The sequence below is a fragment of the Callorhinchus milii genome, unplaced genomic scaffold (assembly GCF_018977255.1).
Source record: "Callorhinchus milii isolate IMCB2004 unplaced genomic scaffold, IMCB_Cmil_1.0 Scaffold1, whole genome shotgun sequence".
Lineage (NCBI taxonomy): Eukaryota > Metazoa > Chordata > Chondrichthyes > Chimaeriformes > Callorhinchidae > Callorhinchus > Callorhinchus milii.
Window position 1 is genome coordinate 119,842,361 of NW_024704742.1, and position 25,882 is coordinate 119,868,242.

The 25,882-nt window shown below is 38.6% G+C and overlaps 1 protein-coding gene across 5 annotated transcripts in view; it reads right to left on the bottom strand.

Moving 5' to 3' along the window:
- Positions 1 to 3,732: 3,732 nt before the first annotated feature.
- The window catches only part of erbin (erbb2 interacting protein), a 143,318-nt gene continuing 121,168 nt past the window's right edge, over positions 3,733 to 25,882 (bottom strand). For 3 of the 5 annotated variants that reach the window (XM_007892113.2, XM_007892112.2, XM_007892111.2), the window contains exons 20-27: positions 21,043 to 21,202; positions 18,531 to 20,130; positions 15,327 to 15,470; positions 12,821 to 12,943; positions 10,647 to 10,871; positions 9,636 to 9,728; positions 8,492 to 8,566; positions 3,733 to 7,157 (exon numbers count right to left, since the gene is read on the bottom strand). In XM_007892113.2, the coding sequence (XP_007890304.1) occupies positions 7,050 to 7,157; positions 8,492 to 8,566; positions 9,636 to 9,728; positions 10,647 to 10,871; positions 12,821 to 12,943; positions 15,327 to 15,470; positions 18,531 to 20,130; positions 21,043 to 21,202 (2,528 nt within the window). In that variant the 3' untranslated portion in view covers positions 3,733 to 7,049. The remainder of the gene's footprint in view (positions 7,158 to 8,491; positions 8,567 to 9,635; positions 9,729 to 10,646; positions 10,872 to 12,820; positions 12,944 to 15,326; positions 15,471 to 18,530; positions 20,131 to 21,042; positions 21,203 to 25,882) is intronic. The other 2 variants (XM_007892114.2, XM_042334968.1) reach the window with 1 other exon arrangement.

Genomic DNA, 25,882 nt, shown 5'->3' on the forward strand with positions numbered 1-25,882 from the left:
GCAGATCAACACCACTTTTCCTGTACCTTACCGCGGTCAGGCCACGGAGATCGAATGTTCCTTCTTACTCGCCAGCCCCATATTACACACCCCATACTACACCAGCCCCATATTACACACCCCATACTGCACCAGCCCCATATTACACACCCCATACTGCACCAGCCCCATATTACACACCCCATACTACACCAGCCCCATATTACACACCCCATATTACACCAGCCCCAAATTACACACCCCATACTACACCAGCCCCATATTACACCAGCCCTAGATTACATAACACCATATTACACACTCGATATACACCAGACCATATTGCACACCTCAACAAGGATTATCATAATTATATATACCGTCCCCATAATGCACCTCTCCATATTTGCCAAAAATAATTCAAAACTTATCTGATCCACCAGTTTCAATCTTACATAATATCAAGTGCAAGGATTTTTTTTCATGTTAATATTGGAATATTTCATTGTTTCTCAAAGCACGACATGATGTTGGGAAGAATATATTTCCTTGAATTCATCCTCGTCTCTCCAGAATGCAGTGAGTCATGCAGAGATCCAGTCCCTCACTCAAGAGAAACTTGATACATGAACTTAAGCCGCAAAGTATTGACAGGTCATTTGATTCGGAGAGAAGCCACTTTTCACTCCCACTCTTGACCACGTCACCTATTCATACATTGCACTTACAGTAGTGGTCACTGGAGACTATTTTAAGACTGGAAATCCTGATTGATATTTGCTCTAACTGTGAGACTTTGAAGCCATTTAAATGCCTCTCACCAACACCTTCAATTAAGGTCAGCAAATTCAGAATAGAGCATGAATCAAACCTAACATCTTTCTGCAAGTCTCAATACACACCAGCTGGTGCATTTACGCAATGAACTAATTGTTACGATAACTATCTTTAAGTCGTCTGAAAGCCCTTCACAGAATTTACTGAAGTGCAGTGACTGTATTTATAGGCAAACACAGGAGTCAATTTGTGCACAGTAATGTACCACGAATAGCCATGTAATGAATGCCCAGGACAGAGAAAAATTCCCTTCTCTTTTCAAATGGTTTCATAGGGTTGTTAAGGTTCACGAGAACACATAGATGTACCTCAGTTTAACACCTCATCCAAACCTGGCACACAATATTGGACTTGGGACTTCTGAAACATCAGTCACATTTTGTAAGTTTTCCTAATTAGGTCCTTCCACCACACTGAAGGCAGGTGTCCGTCCGACAGCTGGTGAAGAAAACTCTGGGGCTTAGGAAAATAAACACTGAAAGACTTTACCTTGACTGGATTTATGAACGCACAATCATATATCCAAGATTTGGTATCTGCCTTGTTATGTGGAGATTCTAGCAGCCAAAACTCGCTGAAGAACGGCGCAATCAATAGTGGCTGTGGGTAGGAGAGCAATGCTCTGATGTGTTTTATGCTGGGTTGTGCTGCTCATCTTGCAGGTTGTGAAGAGTTTAAAATATCTGCTATCCATCTAGTGGGGGCTCAAACCTCCACTTAACAGCTGCCCAATGATCAGAGTGACTGTCCTCCTTTGAGGGCGGGGGGGAGGGGAGGGAGGGAAGAGGGTAGGTAAGGATATACTACTGTATATGAATGCAAGTTGTGCCCAGAATAACGTTTATCTAAAGAACATGAAGGCTTCAAGGGTAAGTTGGCATAGTTCACACCTCACAAACCTTTCTGAAATTCTTATGAGTAAATTAAATATTTGGGAAAGCCAATACAATTTGTACGATTGCACCAATTCTATATTATGCACCAAGTAAACATGAAAAGCAGCTTATTCTTAGGATGTTTTGGCCTAAGGTGGAAACATTCCTTATGAGGATCGTATTCTCTCATATGCTCTCAGGCAGAACTTCACATTGTTATATCGCAGAAATTGTTTGTTGCCAGTCTTCCTAGTATTACAGCCTGCCCCCTCTGCACTTCTGTCACTATGCCCCTACCCTTGACCTTCCTGCCTCTATCCCTCTGCTTCACCCATTGTTAAATCCGACCTTAAACCTACTTCTTCGACCATACCTATGGTCACCTCCCACTCCTCCTTCGACCAGTTTATTGTTCAACACCGTCACTGTGAAGCTCTGATGGTATCCAGAGTAATCGGCATATATGAATACAAATTGTTGTTGTGGTACATTCCTCTGTGGTATTGACAGATTCAGATTAGTTCTTTCTGGCACGAACAAAAAGATTGCATTCATTAGGAACTCTTTAAGGCTTTAAAAACCAGAATTATGATACAGGAGCCCCCTAAAATTAATAGATTTTAAAATCCATCTGGAACAACTTGCATTTATTCACACCCTGAAGTAGTGTCTCAGAGCACTCAATAGCGGTGCGGCCTGACATCGAGCTGGGGGAGGGGAAGATGCCCGAAGGCACGGTCGAAGAGGAAAGTCTTCAGGTGGGATTTGAAGATGGGCAGAAGGGGTAAGTGGATGGATTGAGACAAGGAGTTCCAGAGATTCGTGGCTTAGTTACTGAAAACACGGCTGCCAATTTGGAGCGGAGGGGATGAGGGATGTGCAGCAGCCCCATGTCAGGATTGAGGTGTGACAGATCAGAGATAGGGATGTGGCAGGGCATGAAAAGGTTTGAAAGTGAGGATCTTGAAATTATCCATTCTGTAACAAGATTGGCAAGAACTGGGTGATGGTATTAAGGAGGCTGGTATGGCTAAGGACATGGTCAACAGAGTTAATAGTGGCACTGGGGAGACTGGCGAAATGTGCATTGAAAAAAATCGAGGTAGGAGGTGATGAAACCATTAATGGGAATTTCAGCAGCATTTGAAGATAGGGGCAAAGGCAGGCCATGTGATAGAGGTGAAGGAAAGGCAATTCTGGTTATCCTGGATGCAGGGTAGGATAACTGGGGATTGAACCAGACATCAATGTATCTACAAGTTCAGTGAGTCTGAGAGCTAGGCAGACAAGGTTAAGGAGTGAGAAGACGTTGATGGGAGCAAAGGAGGTTGGCTGCTTGTCCATGTTTACCTGCAGAAGGTTTGAACTCATCCAGGCCTTGATGCCAGACAAGCACATCAATAGGACTGGGGTCGTAACTAGAGGAGGAAAGATAGATTTGGGTATCACCCGCATACATGTGGACGTTAACCCCATGTCTGTGGATGATATCATCAAGAGGGAAGATGCAAATGAGAAAAAGGAGGCCAAGAGCCTTGCAGTGCACCATGGGTGACCTTGTGGGAGCGGGAGGAGAAAACATTAGAGGAGATGAAATGGTGGTGTTGGGTCAAGCAGGGTTTGAACCAGGAGGGCAGCCCCAATGAGGTGGATGAGGGAGTAGCGGTTGAGGATGATGGTATGGTCCACTGTGTCAAAAGCAGTGGCGAGGTCCAGGAGGACAAGGAGGCAGAGAGAGTCCTGGTCAGAGGACGTCACTTGTAACCTTCACAAGTGCTGTCTCAGGCCTGTGAGCAGGGCGGAAACCTGGAGAGGTTGAAGAAGTGAGTGGGATGAAAGGTGTGACAACAGCACAGATAGAAATCTTTAGATGGAGGACTTTAAAAGTAGACACTTTTAGATGGAGGACTGCTTGTATTTCATTTACAGTACTATTCTGAAGAACACTTTATAAGGTTCACAAGGTGATGGGTATTACAGGAACATTGCAGTGTTTTGTTTTAGAAGCACAAACTTTTAAAAATTGATTAAATAAAACAGATGATTTGAATTGTTTTTAATAAACCATGATAGTAACAGATAGAAGCTGTTTGCATTGTTGTAAAATGTGAGTGAATTTATAAATCAGTTTCAGTTGCCAGCGGGATACACAGCGATTTTGATTGAAAATAAGCATTGAAAATTTCACATTTCAGAAATGACATACTGTTTTAGTTCAAAACTAAAATTATACAAAGAAAAATAATCAAATTGAGAAGAGTAATTAGTTCATTACCCTATACACCATAGATTACCCCAGAAACCATCAAGTTATATACAAAATGTGGAATGTTGAATAAATGCAGCTCTTTTCAACCATTGTTACAGACTTGCTCAAAGTAAAGGCAATTGTTCAAAATACATCAGGAACACAGCATGATCATAAGGGACAGAGTTAAGTACAGTGGTTACTGCTGGTTTGTTTCAAATTTGTTGCAATCAAAGGGACATGTTCCAAGTACAGTATATACACTTTTTTTGAAGAAAAATCCAGTCCACAAGAAACCGTCTAAATAAATAACATAATAAATATGGGGAATTGTTTTTAAGACTTTCAGTTTGCTTTCACAAACAGTTGAATTGCAACTTACTCATAAGTTACAGAATTAATTGAGGGGTTGAAAAGGCAGTTATAAATGGGTAGATACTCAGGAATCATATAAAGGGATATGGAAAAAAGGCAGGATAATGGAATTAAATGATCCGTTGTGATTTAACAAACCGTTGGAACAGGTTCAATAGGCTGAATGGCTCCCTTCTGTTCCTACATTCTTAAATGATCCAGCAGGAGTTAAAGCACAACTGCCTTCTGTCGAGGAAATAATTATTCTTCCTCAGCTTTTGATAGAAAACAAAATGCAAAAACATTTCAGAGTAAATATGCGTCTGTCAAATGTAGGAATAATCTATATTTGCACCATATTAACTGGATCAACAGAATAGTGCAAATATTACTCCGGAGGGATTTTTAAAAAAAAGTAGTTATGTTATGCAACCATCTAGTTGATCTCATTATTGTCCTCATTTTACAGTTCCTGTTCACCTGAAGTATTAACACAGATTTAAATTTGGCTTCCTTTTTCCCAGATTATATATATATTTTTTAAAAATCACACTCAGTGATAATGTATCAGGTTATCATTGAATCTGACCACGTGAGACACACTGACTGCATGTGATGGTTTAAAATGACCTGAATTACGTTGTTCAATTCCCACTGATATTCTTCTTTATTGATCAACAATTCAATGAACAGTGTGCACACAACATGAAAAGGTTCAAAATGGGCACTTCTGTGATAATCAGCCAGGTTTTGAAATTCAATTTAGCTCAAAAGAATCTGCCATGCTCACCGATACAGGCTATTCACTGAAAAAATAATTTACTCTTATTGAACATATTTGGTCTATTACAATGTTAGCAGACAACTGAACAACATGATTCCCTACAAGTTTAAACAAAACACTAAAATGATTTTAAAACAGTTTTCACACTTAGAAAAATCAGGACTTAAATTAGAAATTAAAAACAAACAATAAAACCGGCATTGCAAGGTCACTATATTTGCAATCTATGGATATTGCAATTTAACAAGATTAGGTTTGCCATACATACAAAATGTAGGGAACAGTGTTAACCATCCTTTGTGATTAACATGAATGCATTATGAGCGGTTGCAACATTAATTTACTTCTATTGAATATATTGTCTGTTACATTATTTGCAGACGTGAACAAAACTATTCCCTTTAAGGTCAAACAAAAGACACTATTTAAAAAAAATGCTACTGAATTTTGAAAAGCAGATTCATAGATTAAATGAAATGTTAAAAATTTATTATAGAATTTGTGCTAAAACTGTACTACCTTAAAGGGAATACCACAACACAATGCTTTCAGTGATTGACTTGAAGCTGTTGTTATGAACTGCTGCAACATACAGAGAACAAATAGCAAGACAGTAATAAGTATCTTTTTTTTGCTACATAAAGAGATTTTTATTAAACCCTTAAAATTCTTTATAGATTCTGTTCCAACAAGAGGGAAATGGGAAAATAGCCTTCATGGTCAGTGTGGAGTATTTAAAGGGGTTCCTTTAAATAGTATTTAAATTGAATATTTTAGGGGTAGTCAACTGATTAACATTATGCTGGTACAGGTGCTTTATTGGGACTGAAATTTTAATTGGAAAGCGCAACACCAAATTCACAAAACCAGATTTCTCCATACAAAGTCTAAATATATGTATTGCTCCTCTGCACAGTTGAAATCACTGAATCAACATTAAAAATTTAGTTTCTGGTCTACTATGGCACTTTTAGCATGATACACATTGATCATTATGTATCACTATTGTTAATTCTATTATTACAGTAAAGATAGAAACATTTTAAGTGTTGGCCAAATGCACTAAGTAACAGCAAGTGTAATAAAATAACATTTCATACAGTAGGACAGGAAAGGCAGCAGAACCACAATTGTCTATCTTTGTAAAAGCACTAAGAAACCCTTTAATTAGACTTCTTTAAGAATCCAATTCACATTTTATGTATTCAGAACACCCTTATAGTAATATACCATCTCAAACAAACGGGTCTAAAATACCCTTCCCTTCCCAATCCAACTCATAATAAAAATATTCTCCATCATTAAACCAGTTTCACACATTACTTTGGTAACCTAGCTCTGTATTCAATTCTACCACATGCTCCAGCAAGGTCACTTAGTTGTAAAACTCAAACCATTCACTTACACATTCGTCTAAACAACGCTCACATATCCATTTCCCCATTTCACAGCTCCTGTACATCTACCCCAGTGGTTTCAGCATTTGTCAATTATACAAAGGTGATTAAAAATAAAGGCATACATCTATGGAACAGATAGCCCTGCCACCTGTCCATGAGCTAAAAATCAGTACTATGGCCTTGTACAATTCATTTAGTAATGTATAAGATTATCCAAAAATAAAACCTAGAATCTGTACAGAAAAGCACACAGGTTTTTTGTTCATATTAGAGTGATTTTGATGTTTACTATATTAACTTTCAACCCCGCAATGTTTGCTTCTAAAACCTATCCCAATTCTCGCATCCACACCCTTACTATTACACAGAGTGGTTGTGCCCTTTATACCAAAGCTCTACAATGCATTACTATACAGGCTAAATACATCTGGCAATTTTACCAGTCCATTGTTCCCTCCCCCTCCGTCCAATAGAAAGTGATATTAGTTGCATTTTTTTGCTATGGAATTGCTTTTTTTTTAAAAAACTGATTAAACTTGTCGATGTCTTCTATTTATCCAAGATTTCCAATTTTAGGATGCAATTTCTCGCAGGATAATTAAGTCCACTGTATTCTGGAAGGTTTTTAGTAGTGAAACTGCTTTCCCGTGTTCAATATTAATGAAATTGTACCCATTAGCCTGTAAAAGAAGTAGATCCATTAATAGCCAAATGTACATTTAAAACAAGTGCATGTACAGATTCAAGTTACTCAACTCACTTAATGCAAAACAATTAACGTGCACGGAAATCCTAATCTATCTCGATTTAGTTTGCAGTCAGTCCTCTAAAGGCAAATCATGCTAAGTTTGTTTGTTGGTTCCCTTCTAAAAAAAGTAGCTAAGAATACTGTAGCTAACAGTTCAGTTATTTGTTGTGCTGAATTTTTTTTTAATGTGAAAGTGCTTATGACAGCAATGGAAACTGATATGAAACGACCCTGAGACAGACTATAAGGAAAATCTGTATAAACAGAGAAAATGTGACAAGTTGAGAATATTTTAGTTCTAACTATGTGTGTAAATTCATTTCCCTCATAAAAGGTTGCCTTGGTAATTCTTGCAAGTCAAACCAGTTGCAATATTTAAATCAATTTTTTAAATTACTTTTATTTTATAAAAATGGATACGGCAGTATCAATTCCACTTTGCTCTTGGACAATAAGAAGGGTCTCTAATACTTAATTTTAAATGCAACTACTATGAATCCTTTTCCATTGTGCTGAATCTCCGTAGTTTGACAAGCTTAATCAGAAAGGGCCGTTAATTTGGTGGTGAATTGAAAAGAGCTGTTTCTCATCGACTTATAGTTAATGATAATTTATACCAGCCAACAGCCAACGTTTAAATTACTCTGAATAAATTACAGTATTGTGGGTTTGCTTTTAATGTGTTATGGAAAGAATATCATGGTCCTCAAAAGATTAACTCAATTAATTTTACACTGGGCAGACTAGCAACACAGTACCATTGCACCGACCAAATCTTTTCTGTCACTTTATTACATAGCGGCAGATATTTTAATCCCATATCCTGCCTTTGCTCATATTCATGAATATCCCTAATTACCCAGATGACCAAAAGTTGGCTTTTTATAGCATGGGAACTAGCTGGCACATGAGGAGCAAACACTGCATTATAATAGGAATCCACTGTATTTGAACAAATTAAACTGGTGTTGTTTAGGGTCTTCAAATACTGTATGTCACTTGCACATTTAATATACTGATCAACACAAAGTTTTCATAGAGTTGTGAATGGTGGTTTCACAAATCCAGGGTCTGAGGTGAAAATATTACAGTCATCTCATAGTTTACTGCAAATGTAAAAATTGGAGTTTTTTTTAAAAAAAATGCAGTGAAAAAGGAATAACTTCAGACGAGAGATGCTTATGAACTTTTAATATGGAGAGAAAATTTAAGGGAGTAAGCATTCATGTGTTAACAGTCAATCTGAGGCAAATTAAAATAAATTACCTGAATGATTTTATCTCCAGGCTGCAACATTTTTGAAGCTGGTCCTTCTGGCTGCACTCTGGTCACAAATATTCCCTAAAGTAATTGAAATCCATTTAAAATTTCCAAAATAACTGTACAAAACCTTTCAAGTCCAAAGCATACACACAGATGAAATAAGGTCTTGGGAAGTTAACTCTGACAGAGATTTACAAATGCATGGAAATTCTGATGATCTATGAAAGGGAATCAAAGCAAATCGCAACCAATGCTAATTTTATATTTTTCATTCTATGGCGCCGACTGCTGAAAATTCAACACCTCATTTCTAAAACAAAATTAAGAGTTGTTGGGAACACTCAGCAGGTCAGGTAGCTCATTTCTAATGCTGCCTCTTTTCCTATGGCTCTGTACTTCTGAGGTGGCGAGGTGCTTGCAGTTACATTTTCAGAGTTATCACCAAAGCACCAACGTAAGCTGGAAGATCTGTCTGAATATCAAGAATGTATGCAATTATCTAAATTCTAAAAAGTAAAATAAAAGGTTAATCATTTCAAATGAGCTGCTTAATAGCTGATTTTTTTGTCTGGTCAGCCAGGTGCCTTACACTTAATAGAGAGTGAGCTAGCACCATGCATGGGAGATTTACAAATGCATGGAAATTTCCATCTGTTTGGACTGGATTGTGCACTCTCTCCCAGAGAGATGCTTAATCCTGGAAAATATCAGACACAGGTTGGCAAGAACCCCAGCTTGGGGCCGCCAGAGTTTGAGCTGCTTGAGTTTAACCAGAGCTTACCATTGCAAACATAGACTGGCACCCTTCCAACAGCTTGTCCAGCTAGGACCATCCTGCCCATTGTGGTTTGGGCTTGTACGGTTGACAAGAAGTGGGAAGAATCCTTACCACCAGACATTGGCATGTTTCTAAAAGACCTGCTAATGAGCCAGGCTGACTGGTCCATCATTAACAGACTTGTCTGGCTCAGGAACTGACCACTGGGACCACCACAGAGGATCGGCTCAATTCTGATATTCCATTATCAGGCATGTTATTTTAGAGCCAACTCACCCCCAAACAGAGCCCACATGCCCCTGCCCTCTCCCCCTCAGGATGAACCAAAATATTCATAACGGAAGTGTAAAAAAAACCTAAAATACTCACTGTATCATCAGGTCTGAAGGGGTTTCCTCTACCTCCAATACCTCCAGATATACTGAAACCCAACTCTGGGTTCTTATCTATTCTAATGCGGATCTGGTTTGAGAAACAATAAAATGTTAAGAAAACTATCAAACTGGCAAATTAATTTGGTACTTAATTTGGTGTACATCTTGCACTTATATTAAAGAGTGTGTAAGAGAGAGAGAGAAAATGCATTAAAATACTTTTAATTTTACATCGGGGAATCAATTTTTACAATCAACCCAATTATAGCAATGGAAGACTACATTTCTCTAGATAGTATGGGCCCCAGTGAAGTGCTTCTTGCCAGTTTGAATTCTGTTTTCAATGGGCATAGCAAACACAGAAATGGAACACAATTTACACAAGTATTTTGAAGTAAATTACATTTAGATGGTATAATATAGTCTAGTGCTGCAAGACAGAAATAGTTTACAATAATTGCCAATAAGAACACATGAAAAACTGCACCACTTTAATAAAATTGGAAATATGACAGGAAAGGGAACATGCACACCTTGGAAATCTTTGAAACAATGGAAATTTATGTTGAAAAAAATTGGTGATTAATACCAACACATTGGCTCAATGAATCACACTCAATCAAGATATCAGGTACAGTTTCAATCCTCATTTATGCAAGGGTGGCAGAGATTCAAATCTCAGATACTGAGATTTTTATAAATACATGATTTCCTTTTACGCCAGAGGGATGCACTCTGTTTATGTACTCCCAGAGAATTTAGTTCAAGGTTGGCAAGAGGCACGATTTGGGAACCCCAGAGCAGTCATTAGGGTCCTGCTGGAGTTTAACCAGCTAAAACTGTCTATGATTGAACAGCACTGGCAAGGATCCTGCTGATTGCTGAGCTAGGACCAGCAGACTTATTAGGAAGTGGCTTGTTCTTTGGCTTGCTGGGATTTCAGAAAGCTGGTAGACTAATCCCAGTGATTGGCATTTTGGAGGATAACTCAACTATTAGTTCTTACCTCCTGCTGTACGATATCATGGGCTTGTCTCATAGAATAGTTTGAAGGCGCACTTTGTGTTTGAGAGTATGGAGGTTGGTGGGAAACTTTTAGCATTAGGTAGTCAATCAGTTGCTCCCTGGAAGGATGTCTCACAACATTTGCTTGGGGATGAGTATGGTGTGGTTGATTGTAATTCATTGGAGCTCTTGAAGACTGGTACATCTGCCCATTTGTTAAAGACACCTGGATATCACAGCAAAACAAAAAGTTAACCAACACTGTCATCGAAAATTGGTTTTAAATGTGCAGTCATACGCAAGTGATTCACGTACTGTCAAATCTATACAAGTTAGAATGCAATAAGAAAAATTTCAGTCGATCCAATTTGTTCTATCACCCAGGATTCGATTAGAGCAAGTCGTTTTTTTTACTCAAATACCTCAAATCTCAATCATTGTAATGTTTTGACAAATCAGAAAATCATCCAATTCCCTTTTGAAGTCTTTGAACAAGTCAGTGTTTATCCGCAGCCGGATTGGACCAAACAACTTGAAACAATGAAACACATGCTAAATTAACATATTTTTCCAATTTCAGACATCATCAACCCAAAGAGCCTGTTGAAATGCAGATGACATAACTTGTCATGAGAAAATGTAAAAAAGCAACTCAGTAATGCATCTCAGTCTGACCCGTGGGAAAATGCCTGTGTTCTCCTCAGCAAGTCTCTGCGGTGATGGCAGTTGAACTCTGGGGTTTGGCATTGTGGTAATAATAAAGCCGTCTGAACTTTCCATTGTGTTATGCAAATCTTTGCACCAAGGTTAACAAAACCCTGAATGTACTTTACAGCAGACTATTGTACCTCAAGTTAGAGTTTGCTCTTTTACAATTCCTAGCTGTGGTATATCCACAACAGAAAATCCATGACAGAGGAGCATCACATTAAAGAGAATTAATTACTAATGCTGGATTTGAGCTTGCACGGCTGAGAAATGTAAACCACACTTTCACAGTTTCTTTCCTAATCCTAACTTGTTCAGTTTTAACCTGGTGTATGAAATCTTTATAATATTGAACTATAACAGTGCAGATTTTGCAAGTCAAAATGTACATCTTCCTTAATCTTTTCACACAAATGTGAAATGAACCCAATATCTAAGAAAGCTCTTTCAATATTTGCTGAGGTAAAATAATAATAATAATCCTTGTGTTTGATATAATGCCTTATCACGTCATTGAGACGTCCCAAAGCGCTTCACAGAATACACTGTAAATTGGATTGACTATTTTGGCGGCGAAACGCGCCAGCCCAATTGCATACAGCAGTGTCCTACAAAGAGTCGTGGATTGAGTGACCAATTCTTTTTAAAAGGGATTATTACTCCCAGAAAGCAATTGGCTTCAATCACTTGAAGCTAAGGAGAGAGAAATCATTTGCAACGATTTATTCTCGGTCTCCCTGGCTCCACCATCCATAAACTCAAACTTATCCAATACTCAAGTCGTCTGCCAAACTCTGCATGCCTATCCCCATGTTCCTCACCAGGTTCTATGATATCTTTACCTCCCAACAGATTGATTTCAAGATCCTCACATATAAATTCCTGCATACAAAAGTACTCCCCCATCTCTCTGATCTTCTCCTACCCCATTCCTCTGATTGGTCCTTCTCCTCAACTGAGCAATCCCTGCCCTTTCTATACCGCCATCAGTGGCTGAGCCCCTAACATCTAGAATTCCCTCCACCTACCCTTCCATTCAAGCCCTTTCTTTATCTGTCTTTATCTCGTCTTAGAAACGTACACGTCTTCGAACTTGCCTATTGTTATCTCCCTCTCTCTACGCACCACCCTCGCCCCCAGCTGTCCAGGCTTTGTAAACTGCTTCAAGGAGCTATTGTATGCGAGGATCACTACATAAATGCAAATTGTGGTTGTTATACTAATTAAATGCAAAAATATTGCCTTAATTTGCAATGGTACATCCTGAATTATTGTTTGCAAAAATAACTATATGGAGCACAACTGCATGATGGATTAAATAAACCCCAGCAACTAATGGTGGATTAAATAAACCCTGAAATAAATGAAACAGATAAATATTTTCAAATTCATATTCTCAGGGCAACAATTTTCCATTGAAATGTTCCATAAAACACTGTTTAAATGATCATTTTGTAGCACACATACTTTTCTCATGCCATCTAGAGAAATGTCCTTGAGATTTAGCGTGCCAGATGAGTAATTCTGCTGTCCAGTACCAAATACATCATCTTGACTGGGATCCCCAATGCTGTTGGCTTGTGATGGATACTATAATTGAAATATGAAACAGCTCGTTAATTTTTGGAGCAAAATAGCAGAAGTCTGTTATAACAAGAAGCTGTCAAAATAGGCTGTAAGGCTTTTCATTTGAAAGAACACTTTACAATCTACAGGCAAAAATAAAGATCCAATGCAGCTCACCTAGTTATAAATTGAGAAAATAATACTTAATTTCATCAAAATTGCATTTGAAATTTCTTGTTCCCACAGATGAAACAGATGGAAAATGAAGTACATGTGGTACAGGGTGGGTCAGAGAGAGAAACTAAGACGACAACTGGAATAACACAGTAATGAGAGTTGCAATGACCTTCATTTCAGATACAAATAGAGAATGGTCTTGTCAATTTGGAAAAAGTTAAGGCACAACAATTTTAAAATGGCACACATTTTGGTTCCTTACTTAACGACTACAGAATTTACGAAGAAAACCATTTCCAATGAAACATGAGCAAAGCTGATGCAACAAAGAAGCTCCATTGAACATCATTAGGTAAAGAGGAACTGATCTTACTAAAATGCAGAAATGTATCTCAACCAAAAATCTTTAATTTGAATCACTTCATTCAATTGATACTGCTTACAAAATATGTTTGCAATAAGGTAGATACAGAGGCAGAAATGTATATTTAATCTGTACATGAAAGGCAATATGGAGTTTGTACACAATATTTCAATATTAGTGACGCAGATTGCTTGGAGCTTTCAAACAAGCCTTACAATTAAATTAGGTAAAATTATACAACTGTAACCATAAAATGACCCAATTAAAGCACGCTGCAAGATAGTCTAGAGAATAATGAATATTAGGAAGGAAACTCAGTAAAAAAAATGAGATTTCATTTTCAGAAAGTAATTGAAACTAAGCATTCAGATATTTGGGTATGTACCAATGCAATAATTATCTCTGCATTTGATATTGTGCCTATAATATCTCATAAATGTTTTACATGTAATTGCTATGAAGTGCAGTGACCATATAAGTGTAAGAATTCTTAGCAACCAATTTGCATACAAGCAATGTCCTACAAATATCCATGACATGAATGATATTGGCATGAAATCTGTAATGTTCATATGGATCGGCAGACGAGATCTCTGTTTAACCTCCCAACTCCCAACAATGCACTGGAATGTCAGTCTAGAGCTGTGAGTTTAAAGTCCCGATGTGGAGCTTGAACCCACAACCTTTTGACCCAGAGAAGAGAGTGCTATCAACTGAGCTAAGCACAGGCATAGAACCTATAGATGCACATTTCACATAAACAAAATAAACAAAACAACATTTTGCCCCTCTTTGTGGAAGGTGCTGGCCTATGTATAGTTACATGGATACTGGTACCTCTCTGGAGCATTGTCCAAAAAAACATTCTTCATACGCATACCTGGACAGCAAGTACTCGCAGGTACTTTGACCTTGGAGGGGATCACAGCTGAGACTGAATCTGTTCGGGTACGCACATTTTTAAACATGAATCACTGAATTGTGATCAGGACTGGGAACCCTGATTTTTTTCTCCTTCACTGGCCTGAGGTCAGAGGCCAATTGTAGTCCTGGTATCCTGGCTGAAATTAGCTAACTCATCACAAACTGGGAGTTCATTGTCAGATCTTACCAATCTATGAAGCTCAGTTTCAGACTGTGCAGTGTTTTTACCAACTGCACCATCAGTGATCTTCATGAGCCAATGTTTAGTAGTCAGATCTGATCAATAGTTAACCATAAAAATCCTCCGGGGGAAGGGGGTATAAGCGGGGTCTCCTTGGAGCTGAACTGGCTTCAATGTGACATGTTTGGCAACAGAATGTCAGTATCAAGCCAGCCCTCTGAGACGGTGTTGTAGTCCAGTTCCTGAGCCAGGCGGGCCCATACTATTCCAGGGCACTGCTGATGACAGAACAGCTATCCTGGTTCATCGGCAGGACTTGGAAGTGCAGACCAGTCACTTGGGGCAGGGAAACATCCCACTCAGTTCATGTTAACCCTGCAAGCCAAAGCTGTAGGGTGATTGTAGCTGGACAAGCAGCGGGAAAGCTTGCAGACAGTGATATCAATGGCGGTTATGCAGTTTTAGCTGGTTAGACTCCAGCATACCCCAACACACTCTGGGGTCCCCAAGCCTTGGCTCTTACCAACCTGCGCCTAATACTTTCCAGAATTAGGCAAGTTGGATGCGTCCCTCCACTGGAGAGAGTGCGCATTCCATTCCAACAATCTATCTCTGGAATTTACAAGTGTAGGTGGGATGCATGGAAATCTCAGCTTAGTTTGGGTACTCTTAAGCGTAGTGATGAATTTCTAAATGTATTAGATATCCTGCTGACCAAATAAATTCACACACATTCATAGTAGCCCGATGTTGGTACTCACGCGAAGCATGTGCACTCCAGAATTCCTTCCGTCTGCAACACTCAAGGCAACGTTGCCCTGGCTGTTATGCAGTTCCCTACAGCTTCCAGAGTGTATGCTGCTAAAAGCAGCATTACTGAAATTATACGATCTAGACAGCATGCTCTGAATAAAGAGGGACGAGAAAATTCCACAGCTTTAACATAGAGATTAGTGAAGCATGCATTAATACCGGCCATATTGCAACAGAGACCATGCCTTTTTCCTCTCGGGAATCAGAAATCATGCAAACATAAATAGCATGCAAACAGGAAACAAAATACACACAAACATTGCAACCATACAAGGGTCAGACGGTTAATTTGAAAAAGCACGAATGTTGGGGCGGGGGAGAAAGGAACAACCATATGAAAAAGATTATCTAACTTCCAACATAAAATGCTTCCTGCTTTTTGTTTTAAAATTGGTAGGACATCTTGGGTCATTATATTGATGCCACATTTACTGAACCAATCAAGAAAAAGTCTGACTCCTCCTAGTGGTGGTTACACAGCAATATTCATAAAGGGCTGGAACCGAGTTCCAAAACCAATGTCTCAACTGCTCCCTGAAGAATGGAAGGAAACACACACTCCTAAGTGTGGTGGAGAGCAATATTTTTAAAAGAAAAACACTGCAAACTACATTTTATCAACAGGGAAAGCAGGCACACGGCAATAACATAGATTTGATAGAGGTTTGAGGTATTCCAGCAATAAAGCATAGGCGTTATTTGAAGTTCAAGTGTAGGCATCATAGGGTTTTATTAACATCCGCTGAAGGTGTTTGACATTAAGCATTTGTCAGTAAACATGCAAAGGGCTGAAAAAGGCTCCCGACAGCTAAGAGTTTAAATTCCAAATGCCACCTTTTACTGAAATCGAACACCTTTTCTGACAAAAACTGAAAGCTGTTTAACAAGGAGTTATACTGAAAGAAAGTTTACATGCAAAGATGTTAACAAGGGATTTTATCCTGCAAAGTTCAGAGCATGAGTTTTGTGTTTTAACACTCCCCATTTCCCTCTGTGAATTATAGAATGTTGCTTCTGCAATTACAATAATTGTTCTCAAAAAACATTTACTGATATTTTAATTTTACTTCACAGAAAAGTAACTGAATTAAGAATTCTATAAAATAACTACCTGTACGAGATTTACATTTTTTTAAAAAAGGAAACCAAAGTCTATTGAGTACTAATTAAATATTAATAATAATAGTACTTGCATTTGATATAGTTCCTTATCATGCTGTTGAGACATCTCAAAGTACTTCACAAAATATATTGTAAAGTGGATTGACTGCATTTTGTGGGCGAAATGCGGCAGCCAATTGCGCACAGCAGTGTCCCACAAGCAATCGTGGAATGAGTGCCCAAATTTATTTATTTATTGAGGGATTATTACCCCCAGAAATTGATCTATCAATTGACTAATAACCATGTTCTTCTTACTGCTAGGTTGGAGTAAGGAAACTTGCCTAAGGTTTCGTCCTGCCCAGGAATTACCCGGGTTCTCTTGCTTGTGAAATGTTGAAAATTTGATAAAGAATTGTTGTACAGTTTTTATGAACAGTCAGATACGGAAGCAAACTTCTTGCATACTTGTTTGCAAAAGAAGACCAGAATCTTACAAAAACAAACTTGCTCATCAAATCTGATGAAAAAAAATTGATTTAAATATCAAAAGAGTGATATAGGCAATTCCCGACGTACCAATTCGTCATCCATATTCTAGCAGGAGGAAATTACCTGAAAAGTTCTTTGAAAATTCATCAAAGCATTTTCATGTCATTAACATCAACATTTAATACTTACAGCTGCATTGTCAGACCCACAGCTGGCTTTCAGAAGCTTTGTTAGAAATACTATTATACATCTTAAAATCAGGAAAAATTCCACACAATATTTTTAAACAAGCAGATGCATATTCACAGACCTATTTCGACTAGGATACAAAACAACCTGCATTTTCCTATAAAGGAATATATTGGATATCCATTTCTATTGTCCTGTCAAATGAGGAAAATGCCATACAGCAGTACTGTACCAACTGATGGCCAAGAATTTTTCTGAAGTTCAGATGAGGAAATGCAATTCTGGCAATTATAATAATTTGTTTACATTGTGCCTTTCACATCGGAAAATTGTCTTAACCTCACACAACTAATAAGGATCCCGAGCTGGGGGAGGGAGCAAGAGGGCCGAAAACACAGGGACGGACAAAGAGCAAGAACATTGGGATGGAATTCCCTGGGTGGTGCAGAGCGTCTGAAAGTTGATCCTCCGATGCTCGAGAGGAGCAATGAGAATTTTTAATTCATTAATTAACAAATTATAGCATCCACTGAATGAGGTCTTAAATTCAAACTATTAAAATATAGTCACTAAATGGAACCACAACTAAGCAACATTTTTGCAACAGCAATTAAGTTCAAAACTGGCCAAGCCCCCCCACAAAAAGTAAATTATCTGAAAGCACTATAAAAAGCTAATACACAGTGAAATTAGCAACATCTGAAGACATTTACCACAATGTTTAGCATTTTAGTCACAGACAGCTTATTACTCCACTGCATGATTTTTTAAAATAAATATAAGCCCAAAACTTATCAAAACCATACTCTTTAGAACTGCTGAATCCACACTGGATCATTGCCTCGTCTCCCTCTATTTGCCACAAAGAGCCACCATATCATCAAACTAAGGAACCTATTAGCCAGATATGATCAAGTTGCTTTTGAAACAGAAAACACTCAAATTCAACAAATGAGTGTTGAATACGCTTCAAGAATTGTACAAAGCGATTGTCTGAAAAGGAAGAAAACTTTAGGAAATAAATATAAATTTACAAAGCTGCAAATCAAATGACAACTATTTTGTTTATGTTTGTTGTTAGACCCATCTCAGTTCTGTACAGATTTGCTAATGGATTCATTTCTATTAGCAGCATAATCAAATAATATTGTAAAAATTAGAAACCGGTGAACAAGAATCAGAATTTCATAGTGATTACACTGTAGACTTAGTTGTGTCCAATCGATTGGCAAATGTGGCCAACAGAGTGAGCCAACAAACAATATATGACAGCTGCTACATTTTAATATTCTATTCACTGAAGTTTCTTATTTCATCATGCAGGATTATGACAATTCAGTAATATGGGCTTCAAAAAAAGTTCTACCTACCTTTTCTAATTTTTTTGCCTCAATGTGACGCAAGACTTGCTCTCTCCAGTCAGATGGCACCTTGCTGGTCCCCTGAGTGTCCAGAAGTGAATGTTCGGACTTCACTCTCAAATTTGGTCTTTTACTGGGACTAGTCCTGGAGTAATTGAAATCGCTTACTGACATTGTTCTCTCAGGAGCATCAGTCATGTGAGGGCGTGCACTCTGAGGCCTGGATGCCGTCGGACCATCAACACTATACGTCCTTGCAGAAAGAGGTCTTTGTGAGCCCTGAAATATCTGGGGGTTCCTTCCAATTGTATGTATGTCCCTATAGGTCAAATAATCCCCTTCAGGTATTGGAACTCTCCTGGAGTGATCAGCAAGGCTAACAGAGGTAGTGGACGAGACACTGCTCTGTCTCTGCAAAGTGGACCTTTGATTAGTTGGAACCAATCTCTCATTTGGTGGATATCCCCACATTTCAATTTGTCGAGGTCCCATTCTAGGTTGCACATTGTAAGACACATTAGACTGAGCATTATTGCGATTAGAGTAATTCATGTTTGCAGAATGCTTCGCGTAATTGGCATTGTCAACACTCTCCAACCTCTGAAGGTGAAGGGGTGCCAAATTGCCCTGTTCGGTTTGAATCTGGGATCTCTGTGGCCACACGTTATCTTTGGTGATTGCACTGCTGCTATACTGCACATTGTACTGTGGTACGGGGGGCATCTGTGCAGCAGGCATTGGTCCTCTCTTTAAACTGAAGCCTTGAGGGTTAAAATTTTGATCAAATTTGTATACTGTTTTGGTGCATGTCAAAAGATCAGAAGATGAAGCAGAATTTCCAGAAAATGGTTGCAATGACTGGTCATTCAGAAGAGTGGCTGACTTACTACGAACTATATTTTGCCCCTGACCTGCTGTAATCGGCATCTTTATTATGCTTTGGTCATGTGGTGCATTGTCATTGATCATATCATAAATTTTTAACCCACCTATTTCAATGTTTGTTACACTGTGAGATTTAACAACTGGTCCTACAGGGCACTCTCTTTGGGGGGATAACTCCTCGGTGCTCCTAGACATAGCTGTATCTACACTGGAAGACAGACTAGGTGAAGATTGTTTTTCTTGATCAAGCTGAACTTGGAATGATTCAATTTCCTCTGGACGTCCATTTATTCGACTTTGAGGGTAAGTAATAGGATCTTCATTTCCATTCTTTAAATGTTCCATCATTTGCAGCCCATTAGTTTTTAAATTACATCTTGATGTTTGTTCACAGATCTTCATACTTCCATCAACACTACTTTTAGATGTAGTTCCTGTATCTAACCTCTGAACTCCATCGTCTACAGTGAGCTCATTCTTATTCATACCAATCTGAGGACATTTCTGGTACTCCTCTGTGCTATTTCTCAAATCAATTCCTCTCTCCAGAAGAGCCCGTTTTTCTTCAATGTTGAATTCAAACCCAGACAATTTAATGGCTTCTGGTTTCCCCACAGAGGAATCAACCTTCTCATGACTCTTCACATTTCCTTGAAGTGGCGTGCTTGACCTAGTTCCATTTTGCAGCAGTGGAGAGGTTTCAGTAAGAATGCTCTCATTGCTCCTATAAAGACATTGAAAACATCTTAAGTGGCAAATAACGAATAGCAACAAAAACATAAAATATAACGTCAATTTCAGTTCCAGCACTTTTCTGAAATAGATCACTTTAATGTACACTGTTTTACTGACAATTAATAATGGATGATTTGTACAATGGGATATAATTAAGATATTTCTTCTTGAAACACAGGATTGCTTGATCTACTGTATACCCACAAGTTTAGTGGTGCATTTTGATATTAAAAGCATTTAAATACTTAAAGAGAGCTAAAAGAACTTCGAGTTCCACTATTCACAGGTTGCAGTGCATTTTATGAATGCTACAGTTCACCATTTTTTCAAAATCCATAAAACGTATTTCACAGCAATTACTATAACTTCCCATTTCAAAGGAATACCTTCACATTTAATGAGTTAGACCTAGCACCTTAAGTGGCAACTATCGTCTTCCATAACCAAATTAATGAATGCTCTGAATACAATGCATTCTGGATATATTCGAGCAAACAAATTACATTAGGAATAGCTTCATTCTCCATTTCTAGGAAGGAGTAGAGAAGAAAAAAAACTTGTGGAAAGAATGCATCCCCTTGCTACACAAGAACCACATGGTCTAAATCTTTGTTCCTATGTGGTCAAGTGTAAGAGTTCAGTACTTTGTTACATTAATAAAAGTAGCTGCACCTTAACTCTCATTCAAGACACACATCATCATTACTGCTAATTTAAGCACAGAACAAAATACATTTTCTATGTAGATTTTGGTTTTGTCATCTTGAGATCAGAGAATAATTAAAAACACAATCAAATTTAAAGTCATATAATTTTTTTTACAAAGAAAGTACTATATTAACAATTCAAAGACACTATTTTCTTGGGACTATTATTTTCTCTTAACGGTAATGCTCCTTACCTTTTAGTTGTGATGCTGATTTTAGGGGTCGAGTGCAAGGTCTCCTGACTGCTCTCAGTGTTGAGAGAAACTGTATCCGATATCCTGGATGGTGATGAACAATTACTGTTGTTCTGGTTACTGTTTGGAATGATATCTTCAAGTAGAGAATCAGCATCATCTGTAGTGGAGGGAGAAGAGAAAGGATTGAGAGGTATCTATTGAGATAGAATGCAGCAAACAAAAACATCTTACCACAGAACAACGGGCTGCAGTGATTATAGGCCTTTGTCTAGAAAGATCTACTGAACTGATTAAGGAATCGATGCTGGTAGTACAACAATAACTTGCTTTTATACAGCAAACCTCAAGCAGAGTAGCATCCCAGAGTGCTTAGAATGCATTGTTAATACAAACCAAAGCAAGTTAATTTTTCTACTTCCATGTATACATGAGGGAGAAAGAAATAGAGGGATATGGGAGAGAGGATTGGAAGGGGTGGAGCCTCTGGTGGAATATAAACATTATGACCACATGGGCCAAATGGCCTGTTTCCATGATGTAATTCATGTAGTTCAATGTAATTCTATGTCGGTCAGGCTAGAAATGAACCATAATCTTACCTTGCAATTTACCAAATCTTTGCCAGAATTTAGGTGTCAAATATTAAATATTACACATAATAATCATTGCATTTAATGCAGTACCATATCTCATCATCAAGATGTCTCAAAGCGCTTTACAGGATATACTGCAAATTGGATTGACTGTGTATTCTGTGGGCGAACTAGATCAGAAGCATTGTTGAACACAATATGTTCTTGCTGATTGCTTAATGTAACTGTTCCCACAATTACTCTGACCAGACTACAACAAGAACAACAACAACTTACATTTGTGTAGTGCATTTCAAGTCGGGATGATGCTGGACAATCAGGAATTTGGACCCGAGCAGGGGATTGAGATTAGATAGTATTAGAAATGAATAGGACGTTCAGCATCTGAAAAGTCCCAGTTTCAATTCTGATCCATTGCACAGATCACCCAAAGCCACATCTGTAGCTAGGACCATCTTATCTTTAAAAATACACCCCCCAATGCATTGAGTACTGACTGCACATTAGAATTAGACTGTCATTGTCAGCAGTAACAGCTGCCACAGGATAAAAATGGGTTTATCAGTCCGTATGAAACATAATATCATGCATTAGAAAAACAGATCATTTCAAGCCTGTAATCCTATCTGCAGTATCAGGAGACAGCTCTAAATTGCTTGATCTTTTCCTGCAGTTTGAGATTAACAGAATATCTTGATTAGATACCCTGGATCCATTGTCACATAGTAATTGAAAAAATTGTCTACAAATAATATGACCGAAGTCAAAGAGCAGCATAAATTGTGATCATTCACTGAACTGGAACAATGAAAGTATATGGCACATTTCATCTACCCTGTGGTCCCCGTGACTAGCTACAAATAGGAAAAGGTGCATGAACGAGATTATCATGAGTAAAAATGCAGCCAGGATATAAAGGATATAATTATGGCATAGAAGCACAAAATGACTTACTTAAAATAGCTAATGGGATGATGGTTGAGACTGCAAAAGTTTGCAAAACTGGATAGACCATTTAATTTCAGGTATAGACAGATGGAGAGACCATGTAGAGAATAATTTGGCAGGCAGTTTTGGCTATCAGAGCTAGCTAACAAACATTATGATGCTGATTCCATCTATCTTTTTTCTGCAGTCTTTGTATGAATTTTTCATTTCTAAATTGGAATTGTTGATGCCTGCCAAGCTCATTAACAGGATTTACGATGGGATAAACACATCACAGTGGAGAGTATGAGGAAAAGGGGAGGGATTGCTAGCTAATCAAACACAGCCTCATACTGGTGGGCTGGCAGATAATTTGGTCATTCAATCCACAACTGTTTGTGGGACACTGCTTTGTGCAATCGGCTGTCGCATTTCCCCCACAAAGTACAGTCACTACACTTTACAGTATATTCTGTGAAGTGCTTTGAGTTGTCTGGTTATAGCAGTACCCAAATGATACTTTAGAGACCCCAATATCTTGATGCTACAACTCGCAACTGTGTGCTAAATTACACTTGATGTAAAGTTTCATTGTATTTTAATATAATGTAAGAATTTAATCGGTTTTGGTTACAGTTAAGTTCACACATATTTAAGTAGTTGAGGAGCCACGGTTCTGTTTTTTCCTCAATTGAAAATCCCATACGCAGAAATGAAGCAGACTACTGGATTTGGATTACAAAAAAGACATTGGATCAGATGGCTTGAACGTTCTGTTTCTCAATCAACCGATGGGGGAAGATTAAATCATTGTCTTGTGTATGAAGTCATTAGTCTGCTTTGCTATATTAAAAATCTGGGAAGATGAACATTTATTGCCATGTTGCTAGCGCAGATTTGATGGGGTGATTACCAGTTTCTGTCCTGCAGCATTCTGTGACTACGTATTCAAGTCACCGTGTGTATCAGTGTAATGGGCAATTCATCGTTTTGCACATTGACTTGCATTACTCATTTATTCACCAACCCAGTCATGCTATCAAGATTACCTTTCTCCAGGGAACAGCTCACAGCTTCTGTTGCAGCCCAGTAATTTAAACTAGGGTCATCAAACATTCCTGTCACTGGCAGGTACATCGGGAATGGGGTTAAGTCTACATTTATTTAGTTTTGTGATGACTCATTAGTACACACTACTTCAGTAAATTAAATTGTGCTAAGGAAGTATTCAGACAATCATTTATGTGTAATTTTACTCAATACAAATATAAATGCAAAGCAAATAGACTACAACTAAGTAGCAGCTAACATAATATACACAATACATTATACCTCTTGTGGTACATGAGAGTTAACACAATTGATGTTCTCTTTCGGCCTTTTTATATTCAAATGTAGTCATGTAAGACTCTTAAAAATGAAATATAAACATTGTTTTCCATGATAGGTTTTAGATCACATAGAATGTACTTTTCAAAGGAACATTGATAATGCCTAACAAAAGTACACCCTATCGTTGCAAAGTATATTGTTGATCAAAGTATATTTATTTATATTCATTCATTCTGTTGGCACAGAAAATGCACTGAACAGCAAAGGGCTTTTGTTTCAGAATTGCAGCAGATCTTTTATATTGCCTTCCAGCTGCAAAACGATTTATCCTTTCTTCTTCCCCTTCCCACAAAAAAATGTTTGTGCCCATTTTTCAAGTATGTCAACTATTTTAAAATGTACCTTGAAATCAATAAATATTAGAGAGGTTAACAAGGATTCCACACCACAAAGACAGCCATGGCTTTGTTTGGACACATAACCTCAATTGAACAGTGTTAAGTCTGTACCAGAACTCGATAATGCAAAAATGTTGCTATGAGAAGAACACAATTCTCAGACGCATCTGAAAGCAGGATTCCATGGAACTGAACCATAAAAATTTACATCACAGAAGGTGTCCATTTGGAGTTCCAGAAAGGGAAGCAGTGCAATTTCTATAACAACAACAACAACAAGATTCCAATTATAAAGCGCCTTTCACGTCAGGAGGACGTCCCAAGGCGCTGCACAGTTGGGTCATGACCCGAGCAGGGGGGAAATGGTCAGGGTGAGGGGAGGGAAGGGAGGGAGCGAGGAGGGGGGAAATGGTCAGGGTAAGGGGAGGGAAGGGAGGGAGCGAGGAGGGGGAAGAGAGTCGAGAGGGGAGCTGAAGGCTCGGTCAAAGAGAAAGGTTTTGAGACCGGCCTTGAAGGAGGAAAGGGAGGAAGCGGCGAAGGCACTGGGGATAGAGTTCCAGAGCCTGGGGGCTGAGAGGCTGAAGGCCCGACCACCGATGGTAGGGCGGTTGGGGCGGGGGACGTGGAGCAGACCGGAGCCAGAGGAACGGAGGGTACGGGCAGGTAGGTAGGGGGATAGTAGGTTGGAGAGGTAGGAGGGAGCAAGGCCGTGAATGGCCTTGTAGGTGAGGATGAGGATCTTGAAATCAATCCTCTGGGGTTTATAAGTTTATTGAAAGCACCCGAACATTTCTTATATTACTATTTGCTTCATTGATTCATTTCACCAGCTTCTTGAAAGGTGCCCTATTTCTCTAAGTTGGTAAACAGATAGAACCATGATAGCCAAGATCATCAATCATTTGCTTCAAGTGTGTACATGGAATATCTAAAATGGACCAAAAACAAGGCCATTTGATTTTAACTGCACACTCCCACTTCTGAATACCATTTCTTATGTAAATCCTTCATTGGAATGTCCTTTTCTTTAACAACAAGTTGCATTTATACAGTGCCCCTCACGTAGGAGCAGTTAGAGCGGGGCACAACGCCGAGCCGGGGGAGGGGGAGGTGACCGTAGGCACAGTTGAATAGAAAGGTCTTCAGGCGCAACCTGAAGATGGGGAAGAAAGGGGCAAGTCTGAGGAATAGGCCGGGGAGGTTGAGGAGGTCAGAGCTGCAAGATAGAAGATGTTGATGGGAGCCAATGAGTATGGCTTCCGTCTTGTCAACATTTAGTTGTATGCCCACCAGACAAGTCAAGAGAACATCGGCGGACCTAGAGTTGCAGCTAGAGCAGGAAAAGTAGATGCGTGTGTCATCCGTATACATGAGGAAGTTTACCCCCATTTAAAGACACAAAACTACAACAACAACAACAACAAGATTCCATTTATAAAGCGCCTTTCACGTCAGGAGGACGTCCCAAGGCGCTGAAAACTAGTTTTCAGACAAGCTCAGTGAGCGATACATTTTCTCTTTTACAGTATCAATTCATGTTATAAATTCTAACTCACAGAAGTAACAAGAATTTTGGAAATCTGGGTT